Raw genomic sequence first — 22,529 nt, 5'->3', positions numbered from 1 at the left:
AACCTTTGAGCCATCTCTCTAATGCCCACAAAGCCACAGATTTAATTGATTTCCATCTTTCCTATTGCTTCGCCATGTACTATAAGTGTCAATTTAGCACTTCGTGCAGTGGCTTCAGTCACAGATAAGCGGATTTCCTTTCGTCTTTAGTTGATTATCCAACTGTTAATTCATTAACATTGAACTCGCTACCAAAACCACTTGTAACTCAGGCCTGAAAAGCAACTTAACAGGGAGATTTTCTCAGTAAGGCACATCGCAGTCTTCTTGCGCTTAGAATATTAGAGTTTCAGTAGTATTCTTGGGAGCCATTTTAGACTGCAAAATTATCCAGAAAAACCCAAAATGCAGGGGGAAAGGCATTAAAACTGTGCTAAAAAGACTCGATACTAGCGGTAAAGTTGAACCAAGAAGGCGGAGCTTCAGCCTTCTTCCCAGCTCAAAAGTCGCTGGGAATTGAGCACAGTGTCAACTCTTAGTTTTTACTTGCTGCGCAAGTCCGGGGGTAACATTTTAATCATTGATTTGAGAGTTACAAAGAAACAGTTACCAAGGAAGCGATCTGAAAATAAAAAAGCCACGTATAAAGAGAGACAACTGTATTTCCGCAGACAGGCCGTTCTCCAGCGAGGATGCACGGTAGCGCTGAAGACTACAAGTCCCAGCATGCATCGCTTCCGGGTGGCTCCGAAATCCCATAAGGGTTAAGAGAGTGTAAGATGATCGACCGCACCAGCCGGAAATGTCGTATTTGACCACGTGGCACCGCCTGCGCATGTGCGCACGCTTTCAGGGCTGCCCCAGCTGCTGGTCCAGCTCCTCTATGGTCTCGCCCTAGAGCTTTGCTCTTTGGGGGCCGTGGCCGCAGTCGTGTGGGTAGCAGGCCCCAAGTGACAGCAGCATGGAGGAATTCGATTCCGAAGACTTCTCCACGTCGGACGAGGATGAGGACTACGTGCCGTCGGGTGAGTGATAAGGCTTGGAGCGAGAGGAGGGTGGTTCCCACGCTTCACGCCTCACTCGAGGCTCTCCAGGTTCCTCAGGGCGTTGGCCTCATGGCCTCGAGTCCCCCGGGGGCGGGGGGCGCGTGGGTCCGGCGCCCCCGTCCTCAGGACCCAGGCCCACAGCCGGCCTGGAACGCGCGTGGGTCGGTTCTGCACAGCTGCTCTCCTGGGCCGCCGCCCCCTCGGAGCGCGGGAAGTGGCGCGTGAAGCTGGCAGGCTGAGCGCACCGTCGCTCCGAAGCGTCCTGGAAGCCGACCCGGACAGGTTGGAGGTTGTTTTCGGGGAAGTGCCAGCTCCCTCCTCGTCCGAGACGGAGCTGTCTGCCTCTGGGCTCACAAGGGATCGGCTTGTTAGAAAGTTCATGTGATAATGTATTTTGTCTCTTTGCAGTGGCTCCTCGTTGCCCACTTTTAAGAACTTTTTTTAAAGTTTTATTTTTAGAGATTTGTTGTATGTCATGCATATTACTGTTTTTCCTGCATGCATGTCTGTGCGCCATGTCCATGCTTAGGGCTTTTAAAGGTCAGAAGAGGGCATCCAGATCCCCTGGGACTGGAGTTACAGGTGGTTGTGAGCTGCCACGTGTGTGCTGCCAACCGCGAACCCTGGCCCTCTGCCAGAGCAGTAAGTGCTCTTAATCGCTGAGCCATCTCGCCAGCCCCTTAGTACTATTTGTGTGTGTGTATGGCAGTGTGTTCAGGTGCCCAGAGAGACCAGAAGGCAATGTTGGATCCCCTGGAGCTGGAGTCACACTCAGTTGTGAACCACCCAACATGGATGCTAGGAACCAAAGTCAGGTCCACCGAAAGCGTAGCACGCGCTCTTAACGGCGGCGTAGCTATCTTTTTGGGGGGTGGAGGTGAGGGTGGGGGAGGGGGCACGTTAAGAAAACCAAGTTATGTGAGGTCAAGACAAATCTTTTAAAAATTTTTTTATTCATTTATGTGTATGGATGTTTTGCCCACATGCACATCTATCTGTGCATTATATGCATACCTGGTGTCTTCAGAGGCTAGAAGAGGACATCGGATCCCCAGGAAGTAGAGTTACAGATGATTGTGATCCTTTGAATGGGTGCTAGGAGTCAAACTTGAGTCCTTTGAAAAAGCAGCCAGTGCTCTTAACCACTGAGCCATCCTCTCCAGTCCAAGGTATCTTAATATGAAAAACTTATCTTGTACCTTGTCCTGGTTTAACCGTTTCCTTAAAGTTATTTATTCCAGTGTAGTTGCTTAGGGATTGTGAATTAGAAGGCTTGCTCTACAGCATGAGGCCTTGAGTTCCAAGCCCAGCACCCATGGAAAAGCTGGAAGTAGCTTGTGGGTGCCTCTAACTGTGGCATTTTGAGTACTGACAGACACAATCCTGGGGTCTCACTGGCTTAGTGAGCTTCTGGTTCAGTGAGAAACACTGTCTCAAAAAATAAGGCGTGAAAAGATCCTAGAGGAAGACTGCGCGGGCATCTTCCTCAGCCACTGTACACACAGACACATACACACAGTCTCTCACACACATGCCTCTTGGTCATTCTTACCCATCCAATCACGGAGTTATGTTGTGCCAGGTGTGGTAGTATAAACCTATAATCCAGAAACTTGAGGGGCTCTGAGGCAGGAGGATTGCTATAAATTTGAAAATAACATGGTCAACATTGTGAATTCCAGGCCAGCCAAGATAATGTAATCAGACCCTGTCCTGGGGGAAGGGAGGGAGTCTGGGAAGACGCCTCAGTTGGTAAAATGCTTGCCTAGCAAACCAGAAGACCTGAATTCAGTTTCCAGAATTCATGTGATAAAAATGCCTGGTGTAAATGCTCAGCGCTTATATGATACCACCAGTGCTGGGAAGACACAGGGCGATGTCCTTCTGCAAGCCAATTAACCTAATTTGTGAGCTCCAGGCCAACAAGAGACCTTTTTCAAAAGAGGTGGACAGCTTTCTTAATGATATTCTAAGCCGGACGGTGGTGACGCATGCCTTTAATCCCACCAACACTTGGGAGGCAGAGCCAGGAGGATCCCTGTGAGTTTGAGCCAGCCTGGTCTACAGAGTGAGATCCAGGAAAGGTGCAAAGCTACACAGAGAAAACCTGTCTCGAAAAACAAAAACAAAACAAAACAAAAAAGAATGATATTCTAGGTTGGCCTTTGCCCTCTACAGGAAGGCATACACATGAGTACCACTAGGGATGGGAGAATGCAGTAAAAATTCATATTTAATTTTTCAATTTCATATATATGTCTGCATGTGCATGTACATGTGTGTGGTTCCTGAGGAGGCCAGAAGAGGATGTCAGATCTCCTGAACTTGGAGTTTCAAGTGTCATGGTGCTGGAAGTGGAATTCCAGGCCTTTCTGAAAGAACGGCAAGGGCTCTTAACCACTGAGCTGTCTCTTCAGCATCCTCCCTCTAAACGGTTTTTAAATTTATTTTAAAAAATTGCTTTTAATGTTTGTTTTTGTTTTTGAGACAAGGTTTCTCTGTGTGGTCCTGGTTGTCCTGGAACTCACAGAGACCTGCCTGCCTCTGCCTCCCGAGTGCTGGGATTAAAGGCGTGCGCCACCACTGCCTGGCCCACTTTTAGATTTTTAAATTGTATTTTATGTATGTGAGTGTTATGCCTGCATACTGCTTGTGTGCTGCTCGAAGGGGTGGGAAGGAACTGGAGTTAGAGATGGCTGTGAGCCACCACGTGAGTGCAAGAGTAAGAAGTGCTCTTAAGGCCAAGCCATCTCTCCAGACCCCTCCCCAGCTTTAGAATCTAAAGCTTTTTTTTTTGTTCCTTTTATTTTATTTTACAATACCATTCAGGTCTACATATCAGCCATGGGTTCCCCTGTTCTCCCCCCTCCCCACCCCCCTCCCTTACCCTTACCCCCCATTCCCACCTCCTCCAGGGAAAAGCCTCCCCACCGCCCCCAGGACTGAGATCAGCCTGGTAGACTCAGTCCAGGCAGGTCCAGTCCCCTCCTCCCAGACTGAGCCAAGTGTCCCTGCATAAGCTCCAGGTTTCAAACAGCCAACTCATGCAATGAGCACAGGCCTTGGTCCCACTGCCTAGTTGCCTCCCAAACAGATCAAGCCAATCAACTGTCTCACCTATTCAGAGGGCCTGATCCAGCTAGGGGCCCCTCAGCCTTTGGTTCATAGTTCATATGTTTCCATTCGTTTGGCTATTTTTTTTTTTCAATAATTGAGTAAAACCGAAATTTATTATAAGCCACAGTCGTCCTAGGGACCTCCATGCTATATATATAGCCTCCATGGTTCTATGGGTTGTGGTCTGATTGTTCTTTATTTTATATCTAGAATCCACTTATGAGTGAGTACATACCATGACTGTCTTTCTGGGTTTGGGTTACCTCACTCAGGATGATTTTTTTCTAGTTCCATCCATTTGCCTGCAAATTTCATGCTTTCATTGTTTTTCTCTGCTGAGTAGTACTCCATTGTGTATCTGTACCACATTTTTTCCGTCCATTCTTCCGTTGACGGGCATCTAGGTTGTTTCCAGGTTCTGGCTATTACAAATAGTGCTGCTATGAACATAGCTGAGCATGTATCTTTATGGTATGAATCAGCATTCCTTGGGTATAAAATCTAAAGCTTTTGTTGTATCTGGAAAGTTACCTGGCCAATTTCATGGCTGTCATTTCATTCTAGACTACCATCGTCCTTCACTAGGAGTGTTCAGGATTTTCTGACTTTTTCCTCATTCCACCTACCAACATTTACTCTTTCTTCACCCTCAGAAGCTGAGGAATAAAACCCAGGTTTCAAACAAGCAAGCCAAGTGCTGTGCCTCCAAGCCATCCCCACCCCATCCCATCCTCTCTAACACTGTTCTTTTGCCGACAACCAGAGTGATCATTTTTGGAAATCAGTCTTCATCTCATTTTAATGAAAGTTATGCATACACATACTCAAACATAGTCGGATATTTCAGTCCATTTAAGGAAACTGCTTTCCCCTTTTCTAACTTGGCTGTGCTACTTTCTTTCTTTTTTTTTTTTTTTTCAAGACAGGGTTTAGCTTTGTAGCTTTGGAGGCTGTTCTGAAACTTGCTCTGTAGACCAGGCTGGCCTCAAACTCACCGAGTTCTGCATCCCAAGCACTGGGATTAAAGGTGTTCATCATCACCACGCGGCCTGCTAGTTTCTTTTGAGTTAAGTCATACATAGTGAGTTTCTTTTTAGCACCGTATCTCATTCCCCTGTCTCCAGCTTACATTCTTCAACCTTTCTTCAATTCCTCTTCAACGGAATTACCCTCACCTGCCATTGTACCTGTTTTGATTAGATAAGTATTCCGTTTACCTTTTTGCTGATTGTGTGGCCACCTGTTCACAGCTGAGCCATGGGGTGTGCTGTGATTGCTTCAGCTAGACTACCTTTCTCTGGAATTAGTGGTTTCTGTTTTGTTTTACATGTGTTAGTGTGTGTGACCACAGTGTGCATGCAGGAGGTGGACGACAACATGGAGTAGGGTGCTGTGTCCTCCACCACGTGGCTTCCAGGGACAGAGCTCAGGTTGTCAGGGCTGGTGGCAAGTGCTCTATCCACTGAGCCATCTTGCTGTTTCTCATTTTAACCTAGTTGTCCACGCTCTGGCATTTCAGACTTGCCAAAATCATCGCCCAGCATACTTGGATTCCTTGGGTTTTATCTCCGTCTCTTGGACGTTTGTCTTTGCCTCAAGCCTGCTTCATTTGGTGTGGTTTCTCTTTCTCTGCCTGTTGGAATTTTAAACCTTGGGTCTTCCACCATCACGACCACTCTTTCCGGTCTGCTCTGTTCCTTTTCTGTATTCCCATGGACCGGCTGGCCTTGAAGCCCGTATGTAACTGGTTTAACTTTGAGTTCCTGACCCTCCTCCCTCCACCTATGCAGTAATTCAAGGTGTGGCCCGTGCCAGCCTCAGATTCACTCATTCTCGGTGTGTGCGGTCTTCTCTTTTGACATGTTCCACCAGCATGAGAAGAGAACATTTAATGGCTTCCTGAGGAAGGAGGCAAGGCAGAAACTTTGTTCTGAGACCTAGAATGTCTAAACGTTACCTCAGGCCTGTTTGATGATTGGTTGATAACAGAAGCCTGGGCTGGGAGTAGTTTTCCATCAGAATTGTGAAAGTGTTGCTTGGCTTGCTGGGTCCCAGTGTCGCCAGCAAGTCTGTCGTGTGGTCTGGAGATGCAGCTCGGAGATGGGGGAGGGCTGGCCTGGCCTGTGCAGTATCTCGGGTTTGCTCCCCAGTGCTCCCTGTGGAGGATCTCTGTCTCCGAAGGACTTTCTCTTTGCCGCCATATTCCTGATGCTGGATTGTCACCAGTGTCCTCATACACGTTGGCATGACTTGGTTGGTAGTCAGTGGGCCTTCTAGAAACTTCTCCCCGGAAGTTTTTCTGGAATCTTCATTGTTGTGTTGAGCCTGTATTAGGCCTTCTGCACGGTTGTAGTTACCATGTTCTTCCCCCGCCCGCCTGCCTCCACCCAGACAGGTCCCCCTGCAGCTCATGGCTTCAGTCTGCCCACAGATGCTGTGCCTGGATTTTGTTTGGAATCGCACTGAATCTGTAGGTCAGTGTGAGGAGAATGGATCACAGTCTTCTCTACCAGTCTGTGACCATGCTCTCCTCTCTATGTAGGTCTTTTATTTCCAGTTTATTTATTGCTAGAACACAAGAACATAACACTTTGGGTTTTGGCATGCTAACCTTGCATTCTTCAAACTTGTTAAACCCATATATTAGTTCTGGAGGTTTTGTAGGTTCCATGGTATTTTCCAGGTAGATAACTAATTATGTCAAGGCTGAATAGGAAGCTTTAGTCTTTTTCTGATACTTTTGTATTTCTATTGCTTGACATATTACGCTAGATACTCCCACTGTGGTGTTGAAGTAGGAATGATGAGAAGGGTCTTTCTTCTAGCTCTTGGCTATCTGTCTTTTTTTTTTTTTTTTAAAGATTTATTTATTTATTATGTATACAGTGTTCTGTCTGCACACACCCCTGCAGGCCAGAAGAGGGCACCAGATCTCACTACAGATGGTTGTGATCCACCATGTGGTTGCTGGGAATTGAACTCAGGACCTTTGGAAGAACAGCCAGTGCTCTTAACCTCTGAGCCATCTCTCCAGCCCCCGGCTATCTGTCTTTAAGGAGGCTGAGAGGACATGAGTGTTTCACTATTTAGAAAGAGGTTAACTATTCCCTGTTCAAGAATGCCTTTTGTGTGCACATACCTTTAAAATACTTGAATGATAACTCACTGCTAACCTAATCACACAGTGCTTCCAGGCGTGTGCTTTTGTACCATTCATTTTACAGATGAAAAGACTGAGGATCAGAAAGCATAAGCAAATAGTTGAAAGTCACCAGTCTAGATAGTAGCTGAGTGCTGGGTGTGATTGCACATGCTTCTGATCCTAGCACTTAGGATGCAGAAGCAGGCAGGCAGACAGGCTCAGAGATGAATTTGAGGCTAGCCTGGTCTACATAGTGAGTTCCATATTAGCCAAAGGTACATAGTGAGACCCTGTCTTTAAAAAAAAAAAAAAAGTGGTGGTTGAGCTAGCTGGGTGGGAACCTAGGCAGTCTCCCTTATTGCTCCTCACAGGCACCTTTCAAAGAGGTGCACTCTGGGAGGAGAGCAGCAGCTGGAGAAGGCCAGCAGCATGTGCCCCGAAGCTCCTTCACTCTTTCCCTCCTGTTCCATGTGAGCCCAGGGAACTTGGAGCCCTGTCAGCCACCCCCACAGCAACAAGGTGAAAGGTGTGGAGAATGAACGTTTGTCCCAGATGGCCGCAGAGGAGAGATGCGAAGAATATATATGGTCGTGCTCCTCCGAACACTGTCCTCTTGTGGAAGGAGGAGATGAGGGATGAGAAGTCAACCACGGACAGTGGAGGTGGGAAGGTGGCTTTGGAGAGAGAACCTGAGGACCCTTACCTGTACCATATTGTGGAATAAAAATCTTACGTTCAGTTTTAGGTCTAGCAAGACCCATTGCCTTCTTGAGAAGAGTCTATTGTGAAGAAGTAGGGTGTGTGTGCTGTTTGACGCCCAAGTGTGAGAACACACTTCCTTAATCTTAGCATTTGGGAGGTAAAGGTGGGAAGACCAGAAGTTCAAGGCCGTCTCAGCTGCACTGTGAGTTTGAGACCAGCCTGGGATACACATGACTGTCTCAATACAAAACAAAAACCCAAAACAGAAATACTGTTTGAAAGAAGGCAAATAGAAACATGTATTTTATTGTTATGGGACTTTTTGTTTCTATTGCATTCAGTTATCATCTTTGAATATTCCAAAACATTGATTTGTTCTCTGTGAATAACAGCAATTTTAGTCCATTTCATCAGTGCTTCTTTTCTGGCTGGTTTTGTGTCAACGTGGCACAAGCCCGAGTCATTTGGGAAGTGGGAACCTCAATTAGAAAATGCCCGACCAGATGGCCTGTTGGCAAGCCTGTGGCGCCTTTTCATGATTGATGGTTGATGTGGGTGGTCCTACCCCCAGGCTGGTGGTCCTGGGTGCTGTAAGAAAGCAGGCTGAGCAAGCTGTGGGGAGCAAGCCAGTAACAACCGCCTTTCCATGGCCTCTGCATCAGTTCCTGTCTCCAGGTACCTGCCCTGACTTCCTTTATGATGGACTGTAAACTATAAGGTGAAATAAACCCTTTCCTCTTCAGGTTGCTTTTGGTCATGATGTGTTGGTTTGGTTTGGTATTTTGTTTTTCGAGACAGGGTTTCTGTGTAATTGGTCATGGTTAATCACAGCAATAAAAACCCTAGGTAAGACAGCTTCTAAGGTGAATCAAAATATGCCTGTCAAAACCCAAGATGCCTATTCTGGGGTCTGGAGGGATAGCTCAATGATTAAAAAAGTGAGGTACTCTTGCAGTGGACCCAAGTTTGGTTCCTAGCATCCACACTGGGTAGCTAAAAACCTCCTATAACTCTAGCTCTAGCTCTGTACTGTACATACACCTGTACTCACGCATAGCTATGCTTATACATAGCTTTTTAAACACTTTTTTTTTTTTTTGCTTTTCGAGACAGGGTTTCTCTGTGTAGCTTTGGAACCTGTCCTAGAAGTAGCTCTGTAGACCTGGCTGACCTCGAACTCACAGAGATCCTCTGCCTCCCAAGTGCTGAGATTAAAGGCGTGCACCACCACACACACTCAGTTCCTTATATTGTTTTTTATATCAGATACTCCTAGCCAGGATGAAAGTCCAGTCTGGCCTTCTTGCCCTCCACCTTCATGTCTGGAATCATAGGCATTGCTGCCATGCTTTGGAGGTACCGGGTCGTAGAGCAAATCTGTCGCTTCTGAGTTTTGCTGTCTGTAGGTAGAGTGTTTTCCTTCCTGCCACCTGTTGTTTTTTTTTTAAAAAATGGGCAGGTGCTTTAGCACTGAGCTGCAGACCCAGCTCAGTCCATTTAATATGACCTGTTCTTGTTTTGTTTTGAGGCAGGGTCTCTTACAAAGCCCTGGCCAGCCTATGTGCTATATAGATTGGGCTGGCCTCAATTCAGGTGCATCACCCTACTTGGCCCTTATTACAACCTATTATTAACTCAGGCCCTGACTTTGTGGTGCAGCTGGGTGTTTTGATTCCACCTTTTCTTTTACTTGCCTGAAATGAACTAATTTTTTACTCTCACAAGGAAACCCTTTATAATGTAAATTATATAAAAAATACCACTTGAATTTCAGTGATGTTCACTGCTATTGTAGTGATATTGATTCTGCATCATTCAATAAACAGAAATTTCTGTCTCTCACCCGCTTGCTTTCTCTTCCCCCCTCCTCTCTCTTTCTCTTTTCTAAGACAGGGTTTCTTTGTGTAGCCTTGGTTTACCTGGAATTCGCTCTATAGACCAGGCTGGCTTGGAACTCAGAAATCTACCTGCCTCTGCCTCCAGAGTGCTGGGATTTAAAGGCGTGCATTGCTATGCCCAACTCAGAAATATTTATCTTACAAGGGCTAAGGTTTTTTATTTGTTTTATTGTGGCTGCTGTTTTAGGGGTTTTGTTTGTTTGTTTGTTTACTTGTTTGTTTGCTTTTGTTTTTAAGACCAGATTTCATGTAGCCCAGGCTGGCTTCAACCTCATTGTGTAACGGAGAAAAAGTTTGAACGTGTGGTTCTCTTGCCTCCACTTCCCAAGTACTGAGCATCAGGTGTGCACAGCCATGCCTGGCTCGGACTCCGTTCTTCATGCTTTGTGAAAGTCTTCATCCCAGCCATCTGACCACCCTGTTACATGGTTTCAGGTGGAGAGTACAGTGAAGATGATGTCAATGAATTAGTGAAGGAAGACGAAGTGGATGGTGAAGAGCAGGCTGAGAAAACCAAAGGGAAAAGAAGGAAGGCTCAGAGCATTCCAGCCAGGTGATGCTGCCCTCAAGGCCTTTACATAAGAGCTATCTTCATTGCTGAGATTGCTCTCATGATAGATGTCTGTCTGTCTTTTCACGTTTATTGTGTGTGTGTGTATGTGTGTGTGTGTGTTTGTATGTGTATGTGTGCGTGCGTGCGTGCGTGTGTGTGTGTGTGTGTGTGTGTGTGTGTGTGTGTGTGTGTGTGTGCTGTAGCACAGGCTGGCCTAGCCTCCAGCTTCAGCCTCCTGGATTGTAGGGATTATAGGCATGAACCACTACACCTAGCATTATTGCCAGAGTTTTTTGATTTATGTTGTTGTTGGGTGTTTTTTATTTTTATTTATTTATTTATTTTTTGTTTTGTTTTTTCGAGGCAGGGTTTCTCTGTAGTTTTGGTGCCTGTCCTGGATCTCGCTCTGTAGACCAGGCTAGCCTTGAACTCACAGAGATCTGCCTGGCTCTGCCTCCTGAGTGCTGGGATTAAAGGCGTGTGCCACCACCACCTGGCTTAAATTTCTTTTATTTTGGTTTTTCAAGACAGTTTCTCTGTGTAACAGTCCTGCTGTCCTGGAACTTGCTTTGTAGACCTCGACATCTCTACTCAGCTATTGCCAAGGTTTTTAACACCTTTCTGTATGAAGGAGATTCATACTTGCTGATATTCTGAAATTAAAATCTTGGCCTTCAGCTGGGCAGTGGTGGCGCACGCCTTTAATCCCAGCACTTGGGAGGTAGAGGCAGTCAGATCTCTGTGAATTCGAGGCCAGCCTGGTCTACAAAGTGAGTTCCAGGATAGCCAGTGCTACATAGGTAAACCCTGTCTTGATAAACAAAAACAAAATGGGCTAGAGAGATGGCTCAGCAGTTAAGAGAGCTGGCTACTCTACCAGAGGACTGGAGTTCAATTCCTAGCACTCACATGGCAGCTCACAGCTGTCTCTAACTGCAGTTCCAAGGGATCTGACACAGACAAAACAGGCAAAACGCCAATGCACATAAACTAAAAATAAGCAAATTGTTTCCAAAAAACTTGGCCTTTGCAAAAAATTTAAAAATTTTTAGGACTTTTAAAAATAACTGGGTAAAATAACGCACATAGTTAAAACAGTCCTCTGTTACTACAGGATTCATTTTCTGTTCTTATCCCAAAAAGCTTGTTACCTTAGTTACTGTCATACTCAGTGTGGGAGTATATTTCCTGCGCTCTTTATTTAAAAATAATACAACAGGTAGCACACTGCATACCACGCTCACTCTTGCTCTCTCACTGTGTTGTCCAGGCTGGGCCATTCTTGAGCTTCTTGTCTCAGCCTTCTGAGCAGGACTGTAATTCCAGGGAGGCACCACCCTGACAATTCTCACTGTCTCACTATGTTAAAGGACACCATGGCAGTCCTAGACATACCTTGTTCTTTCAGGGACTGGAGTGTCACACTTTATGAATAGGCCTGACTTGACTTAAGTATCTCGTTATTGAGGAGCAATTAGATTGTATGGTCTTTGTCACAGCAAAAGGCTTCAGAAAACATTCGCAGAACATGTTGTTATACTGGTACAAGGATTTTTGTAAGTCAGATTTGAAGGTGTAGAATTGTTTGATCTAAGGCTGTAAATTAAATTATTTTCAGTTGATTTTCCACAGGCCATGTTCTGAATTACAGTTCCATCCCAAAATAGGAAAATCACAGGTTATAACTCAGATAAAGGCATCTTCTGTAGGACTCTCTCTATCACTGTTGTTTCTGTCATGGGTATCAAAGTTTATGAAAAGGAGAAAATGAACATTAAGTACTATATGATGTTTTCAAGGTCCAAATAGTATAACATGGACTTTTGAAGTCTTAGGTCCAGTTCCCTTTTCTGTATTTGAACTTGTTTCTTTTGGAGGTGCATGAAATTGCTATATTTTTTAGAGTGTGTAGAAGAACATGATACAAGTAAATCTGAGAATGAGTAGACTTTGTTCTCCAAATGGAGTGGATTTTAGAAGTAAAAAAGTGTTTAGCACATACGTGTATAGAACCCCATTTCTGAACAGATTAATCTCATGAGGTGATCTTGGGTATTTTCTTTTTATCTGTTTTTAGTTGTTGGGTTTTTATTTATTTTTTTTCTTTTATTTGCCATTTTGTTTTGTTTTGTTTTGGAGACAGGTTTTCACATTGTAGTTTGGCTGGTCTGGAACTCACTACGTAGACCAACCTGGCCTCCAACTCACAGGAAAATTCAAGCCTTTGCTTCCTTGAGTGCTCAGATTAAAGGTGTGCACCACCATGCCTGCCTCAGGTGTTTCCTTAGTGAGAATAATAGTCTTGGCATACTAAATTTAAGTTTCAAGTGAGCTCAGTGCTCCCCTGTATTAAGAAGAAGGGGAGTAATAAAGAGACAGTGCTTACCGAAGAGTTCACACACACAGTGTATACAGTGTATGTCATGAGAGCCCTTCAGTTGCTTTCCAGGCATAGCACATTTGCAAGGCAGGTAAGGCCTGAATTTTAAATTTTCATTAACTGTTCCTTCAGGATGTAGTTAAACTTTGTAAGTACTACTAGACTCAATGTGTTTTATTCTTTAAATAAGAATTCCAGCTATTCAAATTATAGACTGTGAAGATTATTAGAAATATGTTTAAAGCCGGGCGTTGGTGGCGCACGCCTTTAATCCCAGCACTCGGGAGGCAGAGGCAGGCGGATCTTTGTGAGTTCGAGGCCAGCCTGGGCTACCAAGTGAGTTCCAGGAAAGGCGCAAAGCTACACAGAGAAACCCTGTCTCGAAAAACCAAAAAAAAAAAAAAAAAAGAAATATGTTTAAAATACAATTTAAAAAACCCTGAGAATACTGGGATACTGATTTATTGTTTCTGAACTTCAAAGAGTAACATGCCAAGAATTTGGAAACACTGAGAAAATTGTGGGTATTTTTTTCACTGTATGGTATAATTCTAAATTGTACTATTGTTGATAAATAAATATTCTTAAAAAAATTAGTTGTGCTGTGGTGGCACATGCCTTTAATCCTAGCACTCCAGAGGCAGATAGATCTCGTGAGTTCAAGGCCAACCTAGTCTACAGAGGAAGTTCCAGGACAACCAGGGCTGCTATACAGAGAAACCTTATTTTGAAAAACAATCAAAAAAATTAAGTCAGGACTAGAGAGTTGGCTGAGAGGTTAAAAACAGTTTCTACTCTAGCAGAGGACCTGGGTTCAGTTATCATCGTGTACATGGAGGCTTGCAACTGCCTGTAACCTTAGTTCCAGGGGATTTGACACCCTCTTTTGGCCTCCACAGGCTCTTGTGTGCATGTGGTGCACATACATGAACTCAGGAACACACACATACACATTATGTAAGTGAATAAATACTTTCAAACAATTAAATCTCAGTTCACCTGCTCTGTCTCCTATTGTGTTATTAGTAATCACAGATTTAAACTTTCAAGTGTGTAAGGGTTGAGGAAAGGGAATGAATAATTTTGCATTCTGTCTTGTCTTTTTCTGGGTGGCTGTTGGTGATTAGAAAGAGAAAACAAAGTGGCCTCTTGTTAGAAGACGAGGACGACAAGGAAGAATCTGGAGGTAGTAGTAGTGGAGAAGATGAAGAGGAGCAAGGAGGCCTTGGGTCCGAGAATGCAAGGAAAAAGAAGGAAGATGAACTGTGGGCCAGCTTCCTTAATGATGTGGGACCAAAGTCAAAAGCAGCTCCAAGTTCACAAGTTAAGGTAAGTTGAGAGAGATTGATTGGATAGAGACCTCTCCAGAAACACCCTCAGTTCCCCAGCAGCTTCCTATTTTTTTTAATTTACAAACTGGCTGAGATTTGAATTTCAAAGCAAAAAGCAAACCTGATGTCTTTTGATACTGACTTTACTAAGTGGAAAGCAAAGCATTCCTTAGCAGCAGGGGAAATGAGCTGTTTCAATCAGATATATTGTCAGTAGACCTTTAGAAACTCTTTAAAGATTATTTGTTGAGCTGGAGAGATGGCTCTGTGCTTAAAAGCACTTAATGCTCTTCCAAGGGACCTGAGTTCAGTTCTCAGCACCCATGTCAGGTAGTTGACAAATGCCTGTAACTCTGGCTCTAGGGTATTTAATGTCCTCTTCTGGCCTCCAAAGGTAAGTGGTACCTTAATGTGGCTTGGGTGCTAAGAACTGTGTTTGGGTCCTCTGCAAAAATTCTTTTTCTTTTTCTTTTTTCTTTGTTTTTTTGAGACAAGAGTCTCACTGTGTAGCCCTAGCTGGCCTGGAACTTACTATGTAGACCAGGCTGACTTCAAACTAGCAGAGATCCTCAAGTCTCTGCCTCCAAAGTGCTGGGATTAAAGATGTGAACTACCACCACCCTGCCTCTTCAAAAATTCTAACTGCTGAGTCATCTTTCCAACCTCTCCAATAAGCCTGTTTTGTTTTATTTTATTTTATGTGGACAGGTAATTTGCTTGCATGTGTATCTTTGCACCCCATACATGTAGTGCCCATGGTTGCCAGAAGAGGGCATCAGATTTTTTTGGAATTGGAGTTATAGGTGGTTGTGAGCCACATTATGAGTTCTGAAAATTAACCTGGAATTTAATGCTCTTAACAATTGAGCCATCTCCAGGTCCTCTAGTAATTTTTAACTGATTGGAAATGAACCACGGCAGAGCAACCCTAAACAGCATGTTCAAACAGTTCTTTCAGTCTTATACCTTGATGGAACTGATTGATATACTTATTTTTGAGACAGAGTCTCACTGTGTAGCCCTAGCTGGCCTGGAACTCACTATGTAGATCAGGCTGGTTTCAAACTAGCAGAGATCCTCAAGTCTCTGCTTCCTGAGTGCTGCACTTAAATGTGTATGTCACTACAGGCCTGATTCCATTTCTTACCCTTTAGGCAGCAGAGGAGACTGAAGAGACTAGTTCAAATAAACTGTTGGCGAAAGCAGATGAGCTGGAGAAACCTAAAGAATCAGAAAAAGTGAAAATTACCAAGGTGTTTGACTTCGCTGGTGAAGAAGTGAGGTAAGAGGTTTTCCATGGGTTTGAAACTAGTGCTTTTACAAGGTGGTGTTTTGTTTTTGTTTTTATGGTTTTTCAACACAGGGTTTCTCTGTGTAGCCCTGGATGTCCTAGAACTCATTCTGTAGACCAGGCTAACCTCAAACTCTCAGAGATCTGCTGTGGGATAATGTTCTTATACACTGTAAAGATTTGTCACTCCTATTGGTTTAATAAAACACTGATTGGCCAGTAGCCAGGCAGGAAGTTTAGATGGGCAACCAGACTAGGAGAATTCTGGGAAGAGGAAGGGCAGAGTCACGAGTCACCAGCCAGATGCAGAGGAAGCAAGATGAGAATACAGTGCTCAGAAAAGGTACCAAGCCACATGACTAAACATAGATAAGAATTATGGGTTGATTTAAATGTAAGAGCTAGTTAGTAATAAGCCTGAGCTACTGGCTGAGCATTTATAAATAATATTAAGCCTCTTAGTCAACTATTTAAGAAGCAACTGCTGGGTATTTGGGAACAAACTTCCACCTACAGAGATCCACTTGCTTCTGCCTCCCAAGTGCTGGGATTAAAGGCATGTGCCACTACCACCTAGCGAGTCCTCAGATTCTTAAGTCCCATATATTAAATTACATAGTGTCAGCATATAACCTATGTACAACCTCTTCTGTACATTAAATATACTTAATAAAGTGTAAATGCCATAAAAGTAGCACAGTGTGTGGGGACTAGTGCCAAGAAAAATATATGTACATGCTCTTTGCAGATAGATTTTCTTCCCCTAAATGTTTTCTGTCCATATTTGGTTGATTTATGGTATATAACCCATTAACACACAGTATTGCCTGTTTTTATCCAGTGAAAATACATTTTGGAAAGTGAAGTTTTATATTTTCAGTTTTATAAATAGTACAGAGCACAACTTTTAAAAATTTCTTTAGATTGGTTCTCACTGTGGCCCAAACTGTCCTGGAGTCACTTTGTGGTCCTAGGTGGCTGAAGTTACAATATTCTATCTTCCTCAACTTCTGGAGTGATGAGACTGCATGCATGAGCTCCTGTGCCCAACAATGCTTATTGTATTTATTTTTAATTATATTATGTGTGTGGGTCTTTTGCGTGTGTGTAAGTCTGTGTACCGTGTACATGCCTGGTGCCTGAAGAGGTAAGAAGAGGGTGTCAGTTCTCCTGGAACTGGAGTTGCAGATGGTTGTGAGCCATGTAGGTGCTAGGAATCGAGTTCAGGTCCTCTGGAAGAGCAGTCAATGCTTTTAACTTCTGAGCCATCTCTCTAGTACCAAATTCATTCATTTAAAACTCTTCCTCAACAACATTTTCTTTTGTGAAATGCACTTAAGGCAGAGGTGCAAGAATAATATTGTGGTGAATACTCACCTAGTTCACATTCTGTCGTTCAGATTCACCACTGTTCAGTGCTGTGTGTCTTTATGTGTGGGTGTGGGTGTGGGCACTCACAGCACGTGTATGGAGGCCAGAGGACAGTTTGTGGCCATTGGCTCTCTTTGTACCCTGGGGTCCTGGGAACTGAATCAGTTTGCCAGGCTTGGCAGACCTTGATACAAGTGATCTCTGTTCTTCATAATGTAATGATTCTAATGGCTAAGTATGAATAATGCATACATCCAACAGGTATCTCCACACTCATAGTTACTGTACCTCTTGTCTCTCCCCCATTCTCATTTATTTATTTATTTATTTATTTATTTATTTATTTATTTATTTATTTATTTATTTATTTATTTTTCTGTTAGCTTGATACAGTACAAATTCTTATCCTAATAGTGAAATGTTTCATTGAGGCTTGCCCAGTGATTAGGTAAAACCAAAACTTAATATAAGCCACAGTCATCCTAGGGTCCCCCCTACTACATAGCCTCCTTGGTTCTGTGGGTTGCAGTCTGATTGTTCTTTGCTTTATGTCTAGAATCCACTTATGAGTGAGTACATACCATGTTTGTCCTTCTGGGTTTGGGTTACCTCATTCAGGATGATATTTTCTAGTTCCATCCATTTGCCTGCAAATTTCATGCTGTCATTTTTTTCTCTGCTGAGTAGTACTCCATTGTGTATATGTACCACATTTTCTTAATCCATTCTTCAGTTGATGGGCATCTAGGTTGTTTCCAGGTTCTAGCTATTTCAATTAATGCTACTGTGAACATAGTTGAGCATGTATCTTTGTGGTATGATTAAGCATTCCTTGGGTATATGCCCAACAGTGGTATGGCTGGGTATTGAGGTAGATCGATTCCCAATTTTCTGAGAAACCGCCATACTGATTTCCACAGTAGTTGTACAAGTTTGCATTCCCACCAACAGTGGAGGAGTGTTCCCTTTGCTCTGCATCCTCTCCAACATTGACTGTCATTAGTGTTTTTGATCTTAGCCATTCTGAAAGGGGTGAGGTGGTATCTCAGAGTCGTTTTGATTTGCATTTCTCTGATGATTAAGGATGTTGAGCTTTTCTTGAGATGTCTTTTAGCCATTTGTGATTCTTCTTTTGAGAATTCTCTGTTTAGCTCTTTAGCCCATTTTTAAATTGGATTGTTCAGTATTTTGATGTCTGGTTTCTTGAGTTCTTTATTTAATTTGGAGATCAATCCTCTGTCAGATGTGGGCTTGGTGAAGGTCTTTTCCCATTCTGTAAGCTATCTTTTTGTCTAATTGACCGTGTCTTCTGCCCTACAAAAGCTTCTCAGTTTCAAGAGGTCCCATTTATTAATTGTTGTGCTCAGTGTCTGTGCTGCTGGTGGTATATTTAGGAAGTGATCTCCTATGCCAATGCGGTCAAGAGTACTTCCTACTTTCTCTTCTATTAAGTTTAGTGTAACTGGATTTATGTTGAGGTCTTTGATCCACTTGGACTTGAGTTTTGTGCATGGTGACAGACATGGATCTATTTGCAGTCTTTTACATATTGACATCCAGTTATGCCAGCACCATTTGTTGAAGATACTTTTCTTTTTTCCATTTGGCTTCTTTGTCAAAAATCAGGTGTTCATATGTGCATGGATTAATGTTAGGGTCTTCAATTCGATTCCATTGGTCTGTATGTCGGTTTTTATACCAGTACCAAGCTGTTTTTATTACTATAGCTCTAAAGTAGAGCTTGATGTCAGGGATGGTGATACCTCCAGAGATTGCTTTATTATACAGGATTCTTTTAGCTATCCTGGGTCTTTTGTTTTTCCATATGAAGTTGATGTACCTCTTGTCTTAAGCCAGTAAGAGATGGCTTTTGGTTTTAAAGATTTTCTCATTTTTCACCAATAACAGTTTTGCAGCCCGTATTTTGAGTAGGTCTACGCATGGGGCTTTTAGGCCCAGTTATTCCAATGATACTCTTTCTAGTTGTTCTTACACTGTCAAGATTAAATAGTGGGTTTGGTCTTTTAAGAGTCCAGACATATGCCAGGTGGTGGTGACTTATGCCTTTAAACCAGCACTCAGGAGGCAGAGGTAAGTGGATTTCTGTGATTTTGAGGTCAGCCTGGTCTATAGAGTGAGTTTCAGGACAGCCAAGGCTACACAGAGAAACCCTGTCTCGGAAAACAAAACAACAACAACAAAAAGTTCAGACCATTTGTATTGGAGAACACACTTCAATTTGGATTATTGCTTTGCCCTGTATGTTTAGTTTCTAGTTAATCACCTTAGAGTCACCAGTGGTTCTCAACCTTCCTAATGCTGCGACCCTTTAATACAGTTCCTCATGTTGAGGTGACCCCCAACCATAAAGTTACTTTCATTGCAACTTCATGACTGTAAGTGTGCTACTGTTATGAATTATAACGTAAATATATGTGTTTTCTAATGGTCTTAGGTGATCCCTAAAGGGGTCACGACCCACAAGTTGAGAGCTGCTGCCCTAGACAAAACTACTACACTGGCAGTACTTGCTGTCCCAGGAGCCCAGTGTGAGTTGGAGACTTAAAGGACGTGGGCAGCGTCTGTCAGACCTCTCCATTGTAAGACACCCTCAGTCATTAGTCACTTTGGGGTCAGTCACATAATTACTGATGGTGTAAATTAGTGATGTATTTTGCCTCCAGAAATCATACTGCAGTTACCCAATAGGGAGTGGCAGAATATTGACAGTAAACCATTAACATTTAGGAAACTTTGGGCACAGCAGGCCATTTGCAATAAGCTTACAGCAGTTGTGACAACATGCACAGGACCTGCATGATATCATCCAGACAAAATCCCAGCATGTGGAGGTGGGTCACAGAGTTGAGCTCCTGGCTCAGAAGCTGTTGATGGCTGCCGAGAGAGGCAGAGTCGGTTTTCTTTAAGGATGTGCCCCTGAGAGACTGTCCATGTTCCAGGTGATTCCCTATATCCAAGCACGTACTATCAGCTCTAAGTAGACTCAGTGGGTTTAAAAAAAAAAAGAAAAGAAAAACAAACACAGGAAGTTGGTGCTAGATAGTGGTAGAAGGGTAAGGAAGAAATTGGAAGAGAGGGAGTGAAGGGTGAACTTAGTCAAAACACAGTATTTGCCTGTATGAAATTCTCAAACACTAAGAAGTTAGAGAGTATTAATATACCATAGAAAACATAAATTAAAAACAAAACATTTAGAGGCAGAGTTGAGAGCCAGTGTGGTCTGCAGAGCAAGTTTCAGCTAGGACAACATGGTAAGAGTATGTCTCAAAGCCTGTGTTGGATTGGATCACTTCCCACATGTAATGTAGAATATCTACGGGAAGGTCTACGTAGAGAACAAAGTCAGCTGAATAACCATTACTTTGAGAAATCAGTACATTTCTGATCAAATTATGAATTTCATAAAGTTTTTTATAAACATTATTATTGAATATTTTCCTGTTTCTTTTTTGAGATGAACTTCCGATTCTCCTGCCTGTTGCTTCCCAAGTAAGTGCTGGGAGTACAGTCATGTGCAACCACTCTTTACTTTTTTGTTTGTTTTTTGAGACAGGGTCTCTCTGTACAGCCCTGGCTGTCCTGGAACTCGCTATGTAGACCAGGCTGGCCTCAAACTCTTAGAGATCCCACTGTCTCTGCCTCCCAAGTGCTGGGATCAAAGGAGTGTGCTCTCACTTGAAAGCAAATAAATGGCAGTTGTAAATATTGGTGAGTACTCAGGAGCCTGCCGTTTGTACCATTTGTCAGAAGAGGGCAGCACTGTGTCTCCTGTCAAAAATAAAACAGGATAAGAGCACTTTCTTTACATTAATTGCACACTCTCATACATAGGCATTTATTTATACTTAACAGTAATACATGCTATTTTAAAAAATTATATATTATAGAAATATATAACAGAACAAGTGAGTGTCCTCTCAAACTCCTTTTCCATAAAGAATATGAAAGCTTGTTGAAATCTGCCGTGGTGATACACTCCTGTAATCCCAGCACTTGGGAAGTGGAAGCAGGAAGATCAAGGTCCACCTGGGATGAATATATAGTTGTTTATATACATGTTTAATATGTATACATTATATATATATATATAACTTTTTTTTTTTTTTTTGGTTTTTCGAGACAGGGCTTCTCTGTGTAGCTTTGAGCCTTTCCTGGAACTCACTTGGTAGCCCAGGCTGGCCTCAAACTCAGAGATCCGCCTGGCTCTGCCTCCCAAGTGCTGGAATTAAAGGCGTGCGCCACCACTGCCCAGCTATGTAACATTTATTTAAACCTGTTAATAGTTGCCATGTTGGTAAAACTTTGTTTACTTTGTTTTTGTTTTTCCAGACAGAGTTTCTCTGTGCAGCCTTGGCTGTCCTGGAACTTTGTTCTTTGAACCAGGCTGGCCTTGAACTCAGAGATCCACTTGAGTTCTGGGATTAAAGATGTGTGCCACCATGAACCAACTACTAGCAAAACTTTTTTTTAAAAAACATAAGGTACACCGGGCAGTGGTGGCGCATGCCTTTAATCCCAGCACTCAGGAGGCAGAGGCAGGCAGATCTCTGTGAGTTCAAGGCTAGCCTGGTCTACAGAGCAAGATCCAAGACAGGCACCAAAACTACACAGAAAAACCCTGTCTCGAAAAAAAAACTAAAAAAGATAAATAAAAATAAGTAAATAAATAAAACATAAGGTGCTATAAGGAACTTTCTTGAAGGATCTTAGATTTGAACTTTAACTGACAGCTCAGACACAAACTTGGTGTTTGGGTTTGAGCACAACGTTTAATCTCTTGACATCATTGTTTTGTTTTTCCTTTTTGACTTTGTATCAAGTTAAGGGCATCACTGCATCTTTAAGAAATGTGAAGGAGTAGCCGGGCTGTGGTGGCACAAGCCTTTAACCCAGCATTTGGGAGGCAAAAGCAGGTGGATCTCTGAGTTCAAGGCTGGCCTGGGTTATAGAGCTAGTTCCTGGACAGCCAAGGCTACACAGAGAAACCCTGTCTCAAAGAACCAAACCAAAAAAAAGTAAAGAAATGTGGAAGAGCTGATGGGAGAAATTTCTAATTGAAGAATGAGGTAGTATTAGCATGAAGTTAGTCTCTTAGTTTCTCTAACTTATTATAATGGTAAAATTTTGGATTTGGCTGTTTTGTTTGTTTTTCCTCCATGAAAACTATGTGATTTTTTAAGCCTTGGGGAAAGGAGGAAAATGATCATTCTTACCCTCCTCAATGGCATAGCCAGCTGACCCTGTGAGCTCAGACTTTCCTAAATGATTCACCTTTTGGAAAAGTCCAGTCATGGAAAAGTTCTGTCCAAATAAAGACTTTTCAGGAAGTTGAGTGAGTGAAAATGAAGTTAAAATGGAATTTTTGCTAAAAACAAATAGATTAATTATTGCTAATATTAGGCATTTTCCTGTCAGGAGTCCTCCTCATGTTTAAGATGATTGTAAGTTAACCAATCTCCTACTTAGAAGTAGTATGATCGCTAAATCCTTCACTGTTTATTAGCGGTGAGGTTACTCTTTGGTACCTCAGGAGGCTGAGCACAAGTAGAGAGCCAGCGTGGGCCATACAGAGACCTCTCCTGCAAAACAAAATGGCAGAAAGAGTGGTATTGTTTAAGGATGTTTTCAGCAGAGAGTTATCTGCTATTACTTTGTCAGCCATCAAATTCCTTAGAAATATCCCAGTTTATATAATGTGTTTTCTGGTGGGGATGGATAGACTCTGGCACAAGAAATT

General features: G+C 43.0%; 1 protein-coding gene across 3 annotated transcripts in view; it reads left to right on the top strand.

Annotated features, from left to right (window-relative positions):
* Nucleotides 1–751: 751 nt before the first annotated feature.
* Nucleotides 752–22,529, top strand: part of Cfdp1 (craniofacial development protein 1) — a 99,199-nt gene continuing 77,421 nt past the window's right edge. For 2 of the 3 annotated variants that reach the window (XM_042277731.2, XM_042277729.2), the window contains exons 1-4: nt 753–965; nt 10,281–10,398; nt 13,906–14,107; nt 15,264–15,391. In XM_042277731.2, the coding sequence (XP_042133665.1) occupies nt 902–965; nt 10,281–10,398; nt 13,906–14,107; nt 15,264–15,391 (512 nt within the window). In that variant the 5' untranslated portion in view covers nt 753–901. Of the gene's footprint in view, nt 966–10,280; nt 10,399–13,905; nt 14,108–15,263; nt 15,392–22,529 lie in introns of all 3 variants that reach the window. The other variant, XM_042277732.2, reaches the window with a different exon arrangement.

This window comes from Peromyscus maniculatus, chromosome 5 (genome assembly GCF_049852395.1).
Source record: "Peromyscus maniculatus bairdii isolate BWxNUB_F1_BW_parent chromosome 5, HU_Pman_BW_mat_3.1, whole genome shotgun sequence".
In the NCBI taxonomy this organism is placed as follows: Eukaryota; Metazoa; Chordata; class Mammalia; order Rodentia; family Cricetidae; genus Peromyscus; species Peromyscus maniculatus.
The sequence above is the reverse complement of the archived record's forward strand: the minus strand, read 5'-3'. Positions and strand labels throughout refer to the sequence as shown.